An 18,470-nucleotide genomic window follows, 5' to 3' on the forward strand; every position below is an offset into this window, starting at 1 on the left:
AGGTCCTATTATTATTATTACTGTTATTATTATTATTATTATTATTTTTTTTTTTTTGAGACAGAGTCTCACTCTGTTGCCCAGGCTGGAGTGCTGTGGCGCGATCTCGGCTTACTGCAAGCTCCGCCTCCCAGGTTCATGCCATTTTCCTGCCTCAGTCTCCCGAGTAACTGGGACTATGAGTGCCCGCCACCATGCCCGGCTAATCTTTTTTGTTTTTTCAGTAGAGACAGGGTTTCACCGTATTACCCAGGATGGTCTCGATCTCCTGACCTTGTGATCTGCCTGCCTCGGCCTCCCAAAGTGCTGGGATTACAGGCGTGATCCACCCTGCCCGGCCTTACCATTAGTATTTTTTTGAGATAGGGTCTCCCTCTGTCGGCCAGGCTGGCGTCAAAGTGGTGTGATCATGGCTCACCATAATAACTTCGACCTTCTGGGCTTCAGTGATCCGCCCACCTCAGCCTCCCAAGGAGCGAGGACTACAGGCATGTGCCACCAAGCCCAGCTAATTTATAACATTTTTTGGTAGAGCTGGAGTCTGCCATATTGCCCAGGATGGTCTCAAACTCCTGAGTTCAAGCAGTCCTCCTGCATCAGTCTCCCAAAGTGCAGGAATTACAGGCATGAGCCACTGCCCCTGGCTGACAACAGATTTTTTTTTTTTTTTTTTTTTGAGACAGAGTCTTGCTCTGTTGCCCAGGCTAGAGTGCAGTGGCATGATCTTGGCTCACCGCAAGCTCCGCCTCCCAGGTTCACACCATTCTCCTGCCTCAGCCTCCTGCGTAGCTGGGACTACAGGCACCTGCCACCATGTCTGGCTAATTTTTTGTATTTTCAGTAGAGACAGGGTTTCACTGTGTTAGCCAGGATAGTCTTGATCTCCTGACCTCGTGATCCGCCTGTCTTGGCCTCCCAAAGTGCTGGGATTACAGGCGTGAGCCACCACGCCTGGCCAACAACAGATTTCTTTATGAAACTGAAGAATATTCTTAGGTATGCAATGTGTATTTAGGTGTTGGAAACTGACATAAGCAGTGTAAGGAAATAAACTCTGGTCAGGACAGTCATCTACATTACCTGGCCCCTGCAGGCCTCTACATTTGTGACCCCTGCAAGGGAACTTCAGGGTTCTGAGCTACTTCAGAGTCCCCAAAATGGGACCCTAGGCTAGATCAGTCAAGTCCCTTCTAGCTCTAACTTTTGGGATATTAGAGAGTTCATGAAATGTTTTTAAATAGTTTGGGACTCATTGCAGGGGAAAAACATACACATACACATACACATACACACACACACACACACACACACACTGCACTGCAGGTTCACTTAGAGTTTAGAAAAGTGTGGTGGGCCCTGCAGGTGACCAGATATCTGTAGTGCTCTGACTTCCTGCCAGGCGCTACATTTACCCACAACTTTCCTCTCCCCAAAGGACATGTTAAATCAGAGGGTCCACTGCTAAGAGTGGTCAAAGCAGCAGTGGGCTCTGAAGCGAAGTGGGAGCTGGGAGAGAAAGTGACTTCACTAGGAAAGGAAATTGGGCTAGGACAGGAATGCTAATGGGAGAGCACGGGGAGCAGCTGCGGGGCACAGGACAGGTAGCTAGGAGCGGGAATAGTATGAGGACTGGGTTGTCTGGGGAAACCATACATATCCACTAGAGAAAAAGGACCAGGCCGGGCAAGGTGGCTCACGCCTGTAATCCTAGCACTTTGGGAGGCCGAGGTGGGTGGATTATCTAAGATCAGGAGTTCAAGACCAGCCTGACCAATATGGTGAAATCCCGTCTCTACTAAAAAAAAAAAAAAAAAAAAAAAAAAAAAAAAAAAATTGACGGGCATGGTGGTAGTCCCAGCTACTCGGGAGGCTGAGACAGGAGAATTGCTTGAACCTGTGAGGCGGAGGTTGCAGTGAGCCAAGATCACACCACTGCACTCCAACCTTGGTGACACAGCGAGACTGTCTCAAAAAAAAGATTAAAAAAAAAAAAAAGAGAGAAAAAGGATCCAACCACGGTCCCTGGAAGCTTGGCCTAGAAGCTTGGCTACGAGGCCCTTTCCTCTGTCTACTTTATGGAGACTGTCCAGCAATTCACCAGGGAATAAATCTGTTAATCTCTTTCCTGGTTACAGTGTCAACCCAGCAAACACTCATGGGATCTGCCTGTGCCAGTGTTGGGCATACGAAGGAAAGAAGTGAGTCTCTACCCTCAAAGAGGGAGAAAGGCATGGAGCCCGTCCCTGTGATACAACACATGCATGACTAGCTATGGGGTCCGCCATCGGGGAGGAGCTAATTCTGCAGGTGGTGCTGGTCACTGCAATTTACAGTGTGGAAGTGACTTGAAAGAACGGCACAGCTGGCAGGGAACACAGCACAGGCAAGGCAGAGAGGTGGGAAAGAAATGGTGTACTCCAGAGATGGCCAACCTCCCCAGGTGTCTTGGGCTGGGATTGAAATCTCAGATGCCTGCAAAGGAGGGCAATATGCTCAATGGAAGAAGCGAGCACCAGATGACAGGTAACACCAGCCAGAAGGGGTCATCGACACATGTCCCAGGTCAAGGGGGTGGCCACTGTTCAGTGCTAGAGGACCAGAGCTATGTGACAAGGAAGTGCTGAGGGCCCAAAGCACCCTGTTTATCAAGAGACTGAGAAGTCCAGGTTCTTATGTGAAATTACTTCTTTTTTTTTTTTCTGAGACAGAGTCTCACTCTATAGCCCAGGCTGGACTGCAGCGGCATGATCTCGGCTCACTGCAACCTCTGCCTCCCAGGTTCAAGCGATTCTCCTGCCTCAGCCTCCCAAATAGCTGGGATTACAGGCATCCGCCACCACGCCCGGCTAATTTTTTATTTTTAATTTTAAATTTTGTATTTTTAGTAGAGATGGGGTTTCACCATGTTGGCCAGGCTAGTCTCAAACTCCTGACCTCGTGATCTGCCTGCCTCAGTCTCCCGAAGTGTGATCTGCCACCACACCTGCCTCAGTCTCGCCGCCCAGGCTGGAGTGCAGTGGGGATTATAGCTCTGCCTCCCGGGCGCCATTCTCCTGAGCCTCCCGAGTAGCCGGGACTACAGGCGCCCGCCACCTCGGCTAGTTTTTTTTTTTTTTTTTTTTTTAGACAGAATCTGCTCGTGATCCGCCCGTTGCCCAGGCTGGGATTACAGGCTTGAGCAGTGGCGCAATCTAGGCTCATTGCAACCTTTGCCTCCCAGATTCAAATGATTTTCCCCCCCTCGGTCTCCCAAGAAGCTGGGATTACAGGCAGCTGCCACCATGCTCGACTAATTTCTGTATTTTTAGTAGAGATGGGGTTTCACCATGTTGGCCAGGCTGGTCTCAAACTTGTGACCTTAAGTGATCCACCTGCCTGGGCCTCCCAAAGTGCTGAGATTATAGGTATAAGCCACCATGACCTATTTTTTTTTTTTTTTTGAGACAGGGTCTTGCTCCGTTGCCCAGGCTGGAGTGCAGTGGCATGATCACAGTTCACTGTAGTCTCAACCTCCTGGGCTAAGGTGATCCCACCTTAGCCTCCTGAGTAGCTGAAACCACAGGCATCTGTTGACATGCCCAAATAATTTTTAACAATTTTTTGTAGAGATGGGGTCTCACTGTGTTGGCCAGGCTGATCTCAAACTCCTGGGCTCAACTGATCCTCCCGCCTCGGCCTCCCAAATTGCTAGGATTATAGGCCTGAGCCACCATGCCTGGCCTGAAATCACTGTTTTTGAATATGGAAAAACATATTGATAGATGCTGTATAGTCCGGTATAAAACCTCTGGGTGTGAGAGCAGGTAGGCAAGTGTCTAAAAAGATGAGGCTGGAGGGGAGCTAATTTCCTAGAGAAATTCTCTACTTCAAGGTGATATGATCCACAGGGCAATTGTTAAAGCTGCAAAGCCCCATGGGACATCAGTAGTCATACTTTCTTACTTTTACATAAAGTGCTCTGCAAACAGTGTCAAGTTCTTTCCCCCAACCAACCACATTGCTCTGCATTAGCCTATTCCCATTTGGAAACAGAGAAGCAGTCATGGGACCAGATGCTGAGGGAGCTGGGAATGTAGTCAAAACGGGTGCCTTTCAAAATGTATATTCTTCCATCAGCCCAGTGGCCAGGCCCCACAGACTTACTCTCCAGGTATGAGAACCTGGCAGTGACAGGGCTGAGATGGGCCTTCCGTAACATACTAACAAGTGTAGGCCTTATTCGACTGAGTCCTGGCTCTGCTACCTACTAGGTGTGTGGTATAAAACAGACACAATCAGAGTATCCCATTGAGCTGTCTCAGGAATCAAATCAGATCCGCCATGGCAAGAGTCAGCAAACGTTTCCTGTAAAGGGCCAGATAGTAAATATTTTTGACCTATGGGCCACACAGTCTCTTTCATAACTATTCAACTCTCAAGAAAAAGCAACGGACTGTATGTATGTGAAAGGGTATAGCTGCATTCCAATAAAACTTTATTTACAATAGCAGGCAGTGGGCCACACTGCTTTGGGAAAGGGGAAGACCTCTACAAATATTATCTTCTAAGGACTCCCATGTTGAAATGTAGTCATCTGTTTATGTCTGCTTTCTCACCATACTATGAAGTTTCTAAAGGCAGATAATATATTCCTTTTTTCAGATTAAAACAAAAAGAAGCTGGGCATGGTGACTCATGCCTATAATCCCAGGACTTTGGGAAGCCAAGGTGGGCAGATCACTTGAGGTCAGGAGTTCGAAACCAGCCTGGCCAACATAGTGAAATTCCATCTCTACAAAAAATACAAAAATTAGCCAGGTGTGGTGGCAGACACCTGTAATCCCAGCTACTCGTGAGGCTTAGTCAGGAGGATCACTTGAACCCAGGAAGCAGAGGCTGCAGTGAGCTGAGATCGCACCACTGCACTCCAGCCTGGGTGAGAAAACATGACTCTATCTAAAAACAAAAACAAACAAATGAAAAGAATAAGTATAGTCCAGTTTGGCACACAAGGAAGTCCACAGGAGTTTTCAAAACTGTACAAGTTAATACGAAAGTAGAATTCTAAGTACAAATGCTAACAGACACAATGAGAGAAGCCAGTCATTAGACAGGCCACCTCTCTCCTAAGGGGGAAAGTCTCCACTTAACTCAGGTGGCGGGACAATTGTTGCCATGCAGAATTCTGATTTGGTGTGAACAGACTCTATTGATATTTTCAAGAAAACACCACAATCAGGTATTTATGAGAAATCTGCTCATTTTCCAAGGGTGACAACTAATTCAACAATTTAAAAAACAAAACATTATGAGCCAAATAAACACGTATGTGGGCTCTTTCAGCCCAGAGGCTATTACTGTGCAAGCTCTGATATAAAGAATTCATTTCCAGCCAGGCACAGTGGCTCATGCCTGTAATCTTAGCAACTCGGGAGGCCAAAGTGGGAGGACCACTTGAGCTCAGGAGATTGAGACCAGCCTGGACAACATAGCAAGACCCCCATCTCCACAAAAAATAAAAAATTAGCTGGGCATAGTGGCACACACCTATAGTCCCAGCTACTTGGACAGCTGACATAGGAAGATTGCTTGAGCCAAGAGATGGATGCATCAGTGAGTTACGATCTCACCAGTGCACTCCAGCCTGGGCAACAGAGCAAGACTCTGTCTCAAAAAAAAAAAAAAAAAAATTCACACCTGTAATTGTAGCACTTTGGGAGGCCAAGGGGCGGGGTTGGATCACCTAAGGTCAGGAGTTCAAGACCAGCCTGGGCAACATGGTGAAACCCCATCTCTACTAAAAATACAAAAATCAGTTGGGCATGGTGGCACGTGCCTGTAATCCCAGCTACCTGGGAGGCTGAGGCAGGAGAATCGTTGGAACTCGGGAGGTGGAGGACACAGTGAGCCAAGATCCGCCACTGCACTTCAGCCTGGGCTATAGAGTGAGACTCCGTCTCCAAAAAAAAAAAAAAAAAAAAAATCACCTTCACAGAAAAATGTCAAGAATAGTACAATGAATTCCCATATCCCCTTCACCTGGATTCAATCTTACCCATTTTGGTATCTCTGAATTCCAGTACACAGAAGGCACCGAAATGTTGAATCATGGAATGAATCTCATAAGGAAAAACAAGCAAAACATTATGTGCCGACTTCCTATAAGTTAAAGTGACAGGGAGGAATGAACTCGGAAAAAATCTGAGAGAAAAGAAATTAATTAGATAGAAGGATCGGAACAAGAAGAAAAGAAAACAGAACAGACACAAAGGCTATATGGGATGCACGTTTATTTCACCTGCGGAATGCTTGCTTTGTTTTATTGCATTTGATTGTCATTTTATTTATTTATTTATTTTTGCTGGGTTTAAGTAGTAAGAGAAACAGACAAATCACCAAGAAGCCAGGTAAATACCACACAAGGACAGGAGAGACCAGCTAAACCAATGGTGTACTCTCAGCAAAACCTTCCTAATTCAACCATCACCTGCTTGCAGTCTGGGATTATTTGGACAAGCGAGGCTAAATTTCATCTTGGCATTATTAATTATTTGAGAAAGTTTGCTAAGCAAATGAACAGTATAAACAGGGGAAATGTTGAATATTTGCTCTAGGGGAGCGGTGAAAAGCAAATGAACAGCTTCCAAATCCTTTCTAATTATATCGATGTGCAGAACTTTTGTCTAATTATTATGTTCCTTGAAAATGAAGTACAATTTTTTTTTCCTAAACCATTTCATATGTTTAAAGCACCGGGGAATATTCAACTTTAACAGAAAGGCGAACATTTTCATAGGCAGAACACACACACTGCCAATGTACCTTCATGTAAATAAAAAATGTCAAACATTGGATTTTCTGTTAAGCAAAGAGTGTGCTAATTACAAAAGTTATCATTTGCTAGAAAGTTGCATCAGCACACTTCCCTCTTCTGTCAACGGTGTGGAAGAAGTCTTCCTGTTTGCAGATAATGATAGCATCAGCCACTATGTAGGAACTTTTTTTTTTTTTTTTTTTTTTTTTTGAGACAGAGTCTCAGTGGCCCAGGCTGGAATGCAGTGGTACAATCTCGGCTCACTGCAGCCTCTGCCTCCCAGGTTCAAGCAATTCTCTGCCTCAGTCTCCCAAGTAGCTGGGATTACAGGCACCCACCACCACGCCTGGCTAATTTTTGTATTTTTAGTAGAGACAGGATTTCAACATCTTGGCCAGGCTGGTCTTGAACTCCTGACCTCGTGATCCACCCGTCTCAGCCTCCCAAAGTCAGGCCGGGTGTGAGCCACCACACCCGGCCGTAGGAACTTTTTTTTTTTTTTTTTTTTGAGACAGAATTTTGCCCTTGCTGCCCAGGTTGGAGTGCAATGGCGCAATCTCAGCTCACTGCAACCTCTGCCTCCCGGGTTCAAGCGATTCTCCTGCCTCAGCCCCCCAAGTGGCTGGGATTACAGGCATGTGCCACCACACCCGGCTAATTCTGCATTTTTTTAGTAGAGATAGGGCTTCTCCCTGTTGGTCAAGCTGGTCTCGAACTTCTGACCTCAGATGATCCACCTGCCTTGGCCTTCCAAAGTGCTGGGATTACAGGTGTGAGCCACCGCCCCCGGCCAGGAACATTTTTTTATATGCCAGACTTGACACATTGTTTCATTGAAGCCACAAAACAAGGTAGGCTTCATTATCATGTCCATTTTACTGACAGGAAAACCAAGGCTCAGAGAGGTCAAAGTGTACAGCAGAGACTCAAACCCAGGGCTATCTGGCCCCCAAACCTAAGAACATCACGCTGCATCACAGAGACAGATAGGACCTGCCCAAAGTCAAAAGCAAAAGGCCAGGGAAAGGGTTGTGAAAAGCTATGGTGATTAAGACATGCAGAATAAACTAAACTATAGTCCAGTTTGGAGGGCATCTGCTAGACACTGAAGCCTTTGTGGGTTTAGGAAGTAAACATCTTTCTAATAAGGCCAGGCTTGGCTTATCTAGTTGGTTAGAATCACAACAAGGTATGCTTCACTTTATCCAATAAATAGGTATGTGCCTATAAAATGATGTGTAAATCAGGGCCAAGTGCGGTGGCTCACCGCTATAATCCCAGCACTTTGGGAGACAGAGGCGGGTGGATCACCTGAGGTCAGGAGTTCGAGACCAGCCTGACCAACATGGTGAAACCCCCATCTCTACTCACAAAAGACAAAAAGTTAGCCGGCCGTGGTGGTGTGTGCCTGTAATCCCAGCTACTCAGAAGGCTGAGGCAAGAGAGTCGCTTGAACCTGGGAGGCAGAGGTTGCAGTGAACCAAGATCATGGCACTGCGCTCCAGCTTGGGTGACAGAGCGAGACTTTGTCTCAAAAAAAAAAAAAAAAAAGTATAAATAAAGTTTTAAAAATTGGAACAGAAAATGGGATTCTTCGGAGGTCAAATATGACCCTAGGTAAATACTTCGGAGAATGAATTTTTCCTTTTGGGGACCAATTTGAAAATGAACATATTCCTCCACTGGGCTACAATAACGTCCTAAGATTGCAAGTGCAGAGATGCTCGTTGGAAGGCACAAAGCAGCTTTCCTGAAAATGGTCTACAGCAATGCTTCTCAAAGTGTGTTCTGCAGATCCTGGGAGGAGGGGTCCACAAAGACAAAAGTGTTTTAATCATAATTTGAAGGGTTTTTCACTGTGTTCCTTTTTTTTTTTTTGAAACAGTCTCACTTGTTGCCCAGGCTGCAATACAGTGGCATGATCTTGGCTCACTGCAACCTCTGCCTCCTGGGTTCAAGCGATTCTCTTGCCTCAGCCTCCTGAGTAGCTGGGACCACAGGTATGTGCCACCACACCCAGCTAATTTTTGTATTTTTAGTAGAGACAGGGTTTCACCATATTGGCCAGACTAGTCTCAAACTCCCAACCTCAGGTGATCCACCCACCTTGGCCTCTCAAAATGCTGGGATTATAGGCATGAGCCACCCCGTCTGGCCCTGTGTTGACATTTGTACTTACGACACAAAGCAATGGTGGGTAAAACTGCTTGCAGCCTGAATCAAAGCAGTGTTACCACAACGTACTAGACATCTTCCCTCCTTCCTTCCTCCCTCCCTTCGTTCCTCTCTTCCTTCTTTCCTCCTTCCTTTCTCTCTCCCCTCCTTCCCTTCTTTCCTCCTTCCTTTCTCTCTCCTCTCTCCCCCCACCCCACCCCCTGCTCTCTCTCTCTCAACAAGGTCTTTTTGCCCAGGCTGGAGTGCAGTGGCACAATCATGGCTCACTGTAGCCTCAACCTCCTGGGCTCAAGTGATCCTGAGTGGCTGGGACTATAGGCATGAGCCACCACACCCCGCTAATTTGTTACTTTTTGTAGAGATGGGGTCTCACTAAGTTGTCCAGGCTGGTCTTGACCTCCAGGGTTCAAGTGATCCTCCCACCTCGGTCTCCTGAGTAACTAGAACCACAGGTGCACGCTACCATGCCTAATTTTATTTTATTTATTTTTATGTATTTATGAATTTATTTATTTATTTTGTAGAGATGGAGTCTCACTATGTTGACGAAGCTGGTCTTGAATTTCTGGGCTGAAGAGATCCTCTTGCCTTGGCCTCCCAAAGTGTTGGGACTATAGGTGTGAGCCACTGAACCCAACCATCAGGACATTCTTAAATAAAAACAATTGTTTGTTTGTTTTACTGTGAGTACATGGCAGTAAAGAATATAATAGACAAATTATGGTTATTCAGACTTTGGGATTTGGCAGAAATTTTCTCAAATATGAAATAAGTGAGTCTGTCACTTCAAGGAAACAGCTGACAATATTTGTTGCCAATGTTAAAATTCAAGCTGTCAAGTGAAAACAAGTTGAAAACTTGTTTCCATTACCTTGAGTTTGATAGTTTCCTAATTACTTAAACTCCTTTTTAGGTGGTGATATTAACAAATGTGATTTTTTAAAATACTGTATAATGGCACCTGAAAGGTCAACCTTTAGATTTGCATAACTCACTGAACCAACATTTTCTAAACAACCAATGGCTGATGTTATAAAACCATATATGGGTAAAACAGTCAATGAAAGGGCAAGATAGACCACTGGATTTTAATGTAACACAGTATAAAAGTTCACCTATAAGGCTTCAGATGACACACTGTGACTAACCTTTAAGAAACTGCCACTTGTGGCCTGGCACGATGGCTCATGCCTGTAATCCCAGCACTTTGGGAGGCCAAGGCAGGCAGATCACCCGCCTTGGGAGTTCAAGACCAGTCTGACCAACACAGAGAAACCCCATCTCTACTAAAAGTACAAAATTAGCTGGGTGTGGAGGCACATGCCTATAATCCCAGCTACTCGGGAGGCTGAGGCAGGAGAATCCCTTGAACCTGGAAGGTGGAGGTTGCGGTGAGCTGAGATCATGCCATTGCACTCCAGTCTGGGCAACAACAGCGAAACTCTGTCTCAGAAAAAAAAAAAAACTGCACCTTGTAGGCCGGGCATGGCGGCTCAGGTCTGTAATGCCAGCACCTTGGGAAGTGGAGGCAGGCTGATCACCTGAGGTCAGGAGTTTGAGACCAGCCTGGCCAACATGGGGAAACCCCATCTCTACTAAAAATAAAAAAAAGTAGCTGGGCTTGGTGGTTCATACCTGTAACCCTAGCTACTCAGGAGGCTGAGGCAGGAGAATCGCTTGAACCCAGCAGGCAGAGGTTGGTTGCAGTGAGCTGAGATCATGCTACTGCACTCCAGCCTGGACGACAGTGAGACTTTTTCTCAAAAAAAAAAAAAAAAAAAGGAAAAAAAGAAAAAAGAAAACAAAAAAAAAAAGAAAAGAAACTGCCATTTGCTAACTTTTGTATAGTATCAAAGAAGAGTGTCTACAGTTATCTGAAAAGACAATTAAAACATTTCTCTATGTTCCAATTATATATTTGATGAGGCCAAATTTTCTCCATATACACCAGCCAAAACAGCATAACAAAACATTTTGAATCCTGAAGCAGAAATGAGAGTACTTTTTTCTATTTCTATTGAATAAACTTGAGAAAATGTAAAATAATGCTACTCTTCCTATTAACTTTTTTGAGGCAAATGTAACTGTTTTCCATTAAAAATATTATTTATGTTCAGAAGTAACAGGTTTATTGTTGTTGGAGTTTTTTTGAGACAGGGTCTAGCTATGTTGCCAGGCTGGTTTTGAACTTCTGAGCTCAAGCAAGCAATCCGCCCACCTCAGCCTCCCAAAGTGCTGGGATCACAGGTGTGAGGCACTGCAAGGGGCCAATTAGAGACAGGGTCTAGCTATGTTGCCCAAGCTGGTCTTGAACTCCTGAGCTCAAGCAATCCATCCTCCTCAGCCTCCCAAAGTGCTGGGATCACAGGTGTGAGGCACTGCACGTAGCCAATTATTATTATGAGCCACTGCACCTGGCCAATTATTATTATTGCTATTATTATTGGGGTTTTTTTGAGACAGATCGCTCTGTTGCCCAGGCTGGAGTGCAGCGGTGCGATCTCGGCTTCAAACGATTCTCCTGCCTCAGCCTTCCAACTAGCTGGGATTATAGACACACATCACCACGACAGCTAATTTTTAGCAGAGACAGGGTTTCACCATGTTGGCCAGGCTGGTCTCAAACTCCTGACCTCAAGTGATCCACCCGCCTCGGCCTCCCAGAGTGCTAGAATTACAGGCATGAGTCCGTGCCTGGACCAATTTTTATTATTTTAAAAGGAACTAATTAATGGACATTTTACATTTTCTCAGTTTAAATCTCTGATATCATAAATATACATAAATATCATAAATATATACAAACAAAGCTCTTTGAGGTAAGAGTATACAGGGGTCCCAAGGCTTAAAAGATTTGAGAACTGATGTCCTATAGCAACATTACATTGACCTTTCCAGAGGGCAAAATGGTAATGCACAGTACAAAGGGCAAAGATGTATTTTAAGCATATGCCAGAATGTTCAATTGAAAACATTTTTTCCACACTACATTCAGTGAATATAAAAAGAAGGTAGATTCCCCAGGAACAAATTCCCGAGAAGTGAGTGACAGTACTGTAATTAGAAAAATGATCTGGATTCTAGCCCAGACCCTACCAGTCTCTCCAGACTTTGGTCTTCCCATCTGCAAAGTGAGATATCAGAATAGCCTATTTTCCATTTGCTTTCAGTTATCAATACCATGACTCTAACCAGGGATCCCTAAGTAGGGACCCATAAGCTGTCTCTGGCCTTCAGACTGATTGGCCATCCCTGTTTCTGAGAAGTACCCCATGAGGACAATCAGCTGGTGCTTGGTGAGCAGCTTTCCTTTCAGGTGAGAAATTGATTTTCAGTTACGGTCTCAGTCCAGCTCGCTAGACTCTCCTCTGCAGACACCTGCATTTACAACCTCTGGAATAAAAGGCCCCTCAAAACCGGTCCAAATCTCAAACTCTATAATTCAGCTCCAGAGACAGAGTGTCTGGGTTTCTCACCCACTCTGCTACATGCTGGCTGTTTGACTTTGGGCAAGTTCCTTAACACCTCTGAGCCTCAGTTTCATCATCTGTAAAATGGAACAATGCTGACCTCAAAAGGCTGGTATGAAGCTTAGCGAGGTGTTGCCCAAGAGTACTTACAGAGTTCTTGGTACTGGACAGCACTTTGTTAAAGGGGGCTATTATTATTAACGCCAAGGCACAGAAAGGGATTTTTCCTAAACGCCCTTCACACCCCATACCAATTCCCTTTCCCAGCACCTGACGATTGCACTCCCACAATCAAGTTTACCTTCATATCAACTCCCAAATCCCACAGCCACATCCCAACATTCACAAGACCCTCCTCAGACCTCTACTTCTCCTTCCCCACCCTACATCTCTTCACTGAGCTTCTGGCCAGTACCGGTTTCCTTCACGACCACAGCCGGGCAGAATGGTCACAGCACAGACCACTCCCCCAGCCTTTCCTCCGCGCTCCGGACCACTAAGCCTCCCTATCCCTCATTTCGGAGACCCCCTTGGGTCAGGAAGTGGTGGTCCAGGGGTTTATAGCCTAGGATTCTGCCCAAGGCGCTCTCGGGAGGGATGGGAGAATAACAGCCCGACCTCCCGGAGGGGCCCGCGGACACTCACCGTCCATCCCCAGAGGCGGCGGTTCCGGGTGCTCGAACCGGAAGCGGCCTCTACACTGTTTGCAGTTCCCCTGGTTACTGCAGGGCCCCGGACCAATGACGGTAGAGCTCCAATTACTGAGCCCGCCCCCGGGGAGTGACGTCATGCCGGCGCACTGGAACTCCTCCTCCGAACCCCCTTCTGACCCACCCCGGGCCCCCTGGATCGTTGTGCGCAGGCGCGCTGGACCAAGGGCCTTGGAGGTGCGTTGCGCATGCGCCCCGGGCGCCGCCGACTGAAGTAGCAATGGACGCGTTGGAGTCGTTGTTGGACGAAGTGGCTCTGGAGGGGCTCGATGGCCTGTGTCTGCCAGCGCTGTGGAGCCGTCTGGAGACGCGAGTGCCGCCCTTCCCGCTGCCTCTGGAGCCCTGCACGCAGGAGTTTCTCTGGCGCGCCCTCGCCACGCACCCGGGCATCAGCTTTTATGAGGAGCCTCGGGAGCGACCCGACCTACAGCTCCAGGACCGGTCAGCGGGCGGCCTGGCCTGGCGGGCGGGCGGGCGGGCGTAGGGCCCGGGGGCAGATGGAGCTGGGGGCGGGGCGGGAGAATGGAGTGGGGCCGTGTAAGTACCGTAGGCCTGATGATTGAGTTGGGGCGCGGCGGTTAGGCTAATTTGGGGTCCCTCAGGCCTGGCAGGGCCCTGGAGTCTGATGGAGTTGGCGTGGGGAGGGGGAGAATCTAGTGATGTACCGTTTTGTCCCTGTGTGTGTTTTGGTGTAATGGCGAACAGGATTGGGGATATTCTTCAGGCTTAAAAGAATGTTTCCTTGATATTGGAGGGTAGGATTAGAGTAGGAAGACACTTTAGAGCCAGACTGGAGACTCTGGAGATCAACGGACGCTCATGGAGTATTCATTAAGTGCAGATAGAGAGCCTGGGGCAACTCGAGATCTGCATATCAGCACAATTAGCGATAATGCTAAAAGCTGACATTTACCAGGGACTTTATGGGTGAGGTGCTGTTCTTTTTTTTTTTTTTTTTCTTATTTGAGATAGAGTCTCACTCTGTGGCCCAGGCTGGAGTGCAGTGGCGCGATCTCGGCTCACTGCAACCTCCGTCCGCCTCCCAGGCTCAAGCGATTCTTGTTCCTCAGCCTCCTAACTGGGATTACAGCGTGTTCCACCACGCCCGGCTAATTTTTGCATTTTTAGTAGAGATGGAGTTTCACCATGTTGGCCAGGCTGGTCGCGAACGCCTTGATCTCAGACCAGCCGCCCGCCTTGGCCACCCAAAGTGCTGTGATTACAGGCCTGAGCCACCGCGCCCGGCCACAGTGCTGTTCTAAGAACCTGTTCTAGAAGCTTAGGAGCTTAAACTCACTTGATCCTCACTTGATTAAACTCCCTTAAACAGGAGATTAAATTCACTTGATAGTCACCTATGAGGTGAGTGCTGTTATCTTCCTCATTTTACAGAGGAAGAAACTGAGTCACAGAGAGGGGTTACATAATCTGTCTAAGGTTCTGGGGGCAATAAGTGACTAAGAATTGATTTGAACCCAGGCTGTTTCCAGCGGCTGTACTCTTAAGCCATATTGTGAGGGTCAGGGGAGGTTCCAAGAGGTAATAATGTCCAAGATGGGCAGGCCTCATGCCTGTAATCCCAGTACTTTGGGAGGCTGAGGTGGGCGGATCACAAGGTCAGGAGTTCAAGACCCGCCTGACCAACATGGTGAAACCCCATCTCTACTAAAAATACAAAAATTAGCCTGGCATGGTGGCGCATACCTGTAATCCTGGCTACTCAGGAGGCTGGGGCAGAAGAATCACTTGAACCTGGGAGGCAGAGGTTGCAGTGAGCTGAGATTGCGCCATTGTACTCCAGCCTGGGTGACAGAGTGAGACTCCGTCTCCAAAATAAAATAAAATAATGTCCAAGACGAAACAGCCAGTTGGCAAAGAGGACTGTTGGACAGAGAACAACAAATGTGAAGTCAGTGGCTGCAGTGTGGAATTGGAGGTAGGGAATGAGGAATAGCTAGGACTGTGCTAAGATCCTTAACACAACATGTTATGTAATGTTTACAGCAACCTTAGGAGATGGGTAATATTCTCCCCATTTTCCGGAAGAGAAAATCGAGGCCCTGAGGGGTCAAATGGCATGCTAAAGGTCAACTAGCAAGGGAAGAACCCAGACTTTGAGGAAGGTCTGAGTTCAGAATGTACTCTGCCCTTAGCCAAATTGGACTGGAATCAAGTCTTTTAACCTACTTAAAGAGTTTATCAGCTTGTAATCCCAGCACTTTGAGCGACAGAGGTGGGCGGATCACTTGAGGTCAGGAGTTCAAGACCAGTCCGACTAACATGGTGAAACCCTGTGTCTACTAAAAATACAAAAATTAGCCGAGCGTGGTGGTAGGCGCCTGTAATCCCAGCTAGGCTGAGGCTGCAGTGAGCCAAGATTGTGCCACCGCACTCCAGCCTGGGTAACAGAGGGAGAATCCATGTCAAAAAAAAAAAAATTTTGTCCTTTATCAAAAGGATAGTGAGAAGTCACTGAAGAGAGGGTCAGACTAGGACCAAAGAGTGAAGTTGAGAGATTTTTAGTTATCTAGTCATGGTCTGGCTTACCATGGTGGGTGTGGGGATGAAGAGCACAGGCAGTCAAGACATAGCAGGCCAAAGAATCAAGAGGCTTTGGAGACTGATTGGATGTGAAGTGTAAGGAAGGTAGGAATCAAGGGTGATGCCCTCTGGTGGCTGCTGTTTGGGCAACTGAGCAAACCCTGATTCTCATCTCTGAGGCTGGGAACATGAAAGAACAGTGTGGGGGTTGAGTCTGGGGGAGGTGGGGACTTTGCTGAAGGGACATGTGACACATTGAGCTTTAGGTTCTTTTGAGTTGTCCAAGTGAAGAGTCTTAATTAGTAAACATCTGGCTTCGTGGGAGTGAAAGCAGGCCAGAGGGAGGGACTGAGGTAGGCATCTGTGAGTCATTCTGTGCAGCTGGTAATTAAAGTGACTGGCCAAGATCAGCCCTAAGAGAGAGTGTCGTGTGGTTGGAGGTCTTGAGACATAGCCCTGCAGTGCACTTACATTTCAAGGCTGGATGGAGGGTGAGGGACTTTCAAAAGAAGATTGAGGCGGTGTGGCTGGAGAGGCAGAGGACAGTCAGGTCAGTGTTGTTCTGGAAGTTTGGGAGGAGACAGGATGATTTAAGAACGGAGGGTTGGGCTGGGTGTGGTGCCTCACGCCTGTAATCCCAGCACTTTGGGAGGCCGAAGCGGGTGGATCACTTGGCCAACATCGTGAAACTCTCTCTACTAAAAATACAAAAATTAGCTGGGCGTGGTGGCAGGCGCCTGTAATCCCAGCTACTAGGGAGGCTGAGGCAGAAGAATCGCTTAAACCCAGGAGGCGGAGGTTGCAGTGAGCCGAGATTGTGCCACTGCACTCCAGCCTGGGCGACAAGATCAAAACTCAGTCTCTAAAAAAAGAGAATAGAGGGTTAAATAGTACAGAGAACACAGAGGGGACAAGGAAGGAAAGGGCTGAAACATGTACATGGGATTTAGCTGCAATTAGACTAGTATAGGATGTGAGTGAGATTTCAAAAGAAAAAAACTTGACAAGCCAGGCAAGGTGGCTCACACCTGGAATCCCAGCACTTTGTGAGGCTGAGGTGGGCAGATTACTTGAGCCCGGTAGTTGGAGACCAATCTGGGCAACATAGTGAGGACAAAAAAATTATATATATATGTATGTATGTATTTTTTTTTTTTTTTTAAAAAAGAAAACTTGACAAGCTTGGCTAACTGCATGAAAGAAGCACAAATGAAAAACGGCCCCATGGTGTTGTAAGAGGCACCTAGGAGAAAGCGGTGGCAAGAGGGGAAAGAAGGGACTTAATTGGAGCTGGAGAGAGGCAATCATATTTGAAATAGGAGGTGTTTAATAGACAATCGAAGACATTGGATCTGTATTTGGAGAAAAAGGACTGAGGATTCAAAAGTGAGACTTGTTGACATGCAGACAGTAATACAAACCATGAAAATGGATTAGGATATTAGAGAGATAACTAAAGAGAGATGGAAAGATGAGATCTTAAAGGGAGGAAAGCTTTGGCCGCTTGTGGTGGCTCCCACCTGTAATCCCAGCACTTTGGGAAGCTGAGGCGGGCAGATCACCTGAAGTCAGGAGTTCGAGACCAGCCTGACCAACGTGGTGAAACCTCATCTCTACCAAAAATACAGAATTAGCCGGGCATGGTGGCGCACTACTGTAATCCCAGCTCCTTGGGAGGCTGAGACAGGAGAATCACTTGAACCCGGGAGGTGGAGGTTGCAGTGCACTGAGATCACGCCATTGGACTCTAGCCTGGGCAACAGGAACAAAACTCCATCTCAAAAAAGAGAAGGAAAGCCTTAAATAATTTCATCCAATTTGGTGGTTTGGAGACTGAGCACTAGATTTGGAAGGAAACAAAAGCCCATAACTTGGCCAATAAGGAGGTTTAGGTCCCAGCACCCAGCTTCTGGAATAGTCTGGGGAGTCCTGGAAAGGTCTGCGTTCTGTGGGATAGAAAGGCAGGAACCTGCTTGTCAAGATTATCTGCATTTAAAAGGCAGGAAAACTGAGTGATCTCACTTCTCTCTGATCTCTGCTGGAGGTTGTCAAAAGAACACAGCCAAGCACGTATTATTTCTGAAGCTGAATTGTGCTTTGATATTTGTGCTTTTCTCCTTAGGTATGAAGAAATTGATTTGGAAACTGGAATTTTGGAGTCTAGGAGGGACCCGGTGGCCTTGGAGGACGTCTACCCCATTCATATGATCTTAGAGAATAAGGATGGCATCCAGGGCTCATGCCGCTACTTTAAGGAGAGGAAAAACATTACCAATGACATCAGAACCAAGTCCTTGCAGCCTCGCTGTACGATGGTGGAAGCCTTTGACAGGTAACTATTTTGCACCATCAGAAATTCCTGGGAATCTGGCTGGGTGCCGTGGCTCACGCCTGTAATTCCAGCACTTTAAGAGGCCGAGGCAGGTGGATCACTTGAGGCTAAGAGTTCAAGACCAGCCTGGCCAACATGGCAAAACGCAAAAATACAAAAAAATACAAAAATTAGCTGGGTGTGGTAGCACATGCCTATAATCCCAACTACTATAGTGGCTGAGGCATGAGAATCGCTTGAACCCAGGAGGCGGAGGCAGGCTGCAGTGAGCCGAGGTCATGCCACTGCACTTCAGCCTAGGCAACAGAGTCAGACCCTGTCTACAAAAAAAAAAAAAAAAAAAGGAAAAAAGGAAATTTCTAGGAATCTGAGTGCTTTGAATGTATAGTCAGAGTACTTGGATCTGGCCTACAACCTTGGAGTCTGTCAGAGTTCACTAGCCCTGCCCT

The 18,470-nt window shown here is 46.9% G+C and overlaps 3 protein-coding genes across 5 annotated transcripts in view; 2 read left to right on the forward strand and 1 right to left on the reverse strand.

The window, feature by feature from the left end:
* The window catches only part of KATNIP (katanin interacting protein), a 233,638-nt gene extending 220,513 nt beyond the window's left edge, over positions 1-13,125 (reverse strand). For 2 of the 3 annotated variants that reach the window (XM_050773880.1, XM_050773878.1), the window contains exon 1: positions 13,084-13,125. In XM_050773880.1, the coding sequence (XP_050629837.1) occupies positions 13,084-13,090 (7 nt within the window). In that variant the 5' untranslated portion in view covers positions 13,091-13,125. The remainder of the gene's footprint in view (positions 1-13,083) is intronic. The other variant, XM_050773879.1, reaches the window with a different exon arrangement.
* The window catches only part of NSMCE1 (NSE1 homolog, SMC5-SMC6 complex component), a 369,302-nt gene that overhangs the window by 31,679 nt on the left and 319,153 nt on the right, over positions 1-18,470 (forward strand). The window lies entirely within an intron of this gene.
* Positions 13,320-18,470, forward strand: part of GTF3C1 (general transcription factor IIIC subunit 1) — an 86,567-nt gene continuing 81,416 nt past the window's right edge. Inside the window, exons 1-2 of the mRNA XM_050773877.1 lie at positions 13,320-13,589; positions 17,812-18,021. Of these exons, the coding sequence (XP_050629834.1) occupies positions 13,369-13,589; positions 17,812-18,021 (431 nt within the window). The 5' untranslated portion in view covers positions 13,320-13,368. The remainder of the gene's footprint in view (positions 13,590-17,811; positions 18,022-18,470) is intronic.

This window comes from Macaca thibetana, chromosome 20 (assembly GCF_024542745.1).
Source record: "Macaca thibetana thibetana isolate TM-01 chromosome 20, ASM2454274v1, whole genome shotgun sequence".
In the NCBI taxonomy this organism is placed as follows: domain Eukaryota; kingdom Metazoa; phylum Chordata; class Mammalia; order Primates; family Cercopithecidae; genus Macaca; species Macaca thibetana.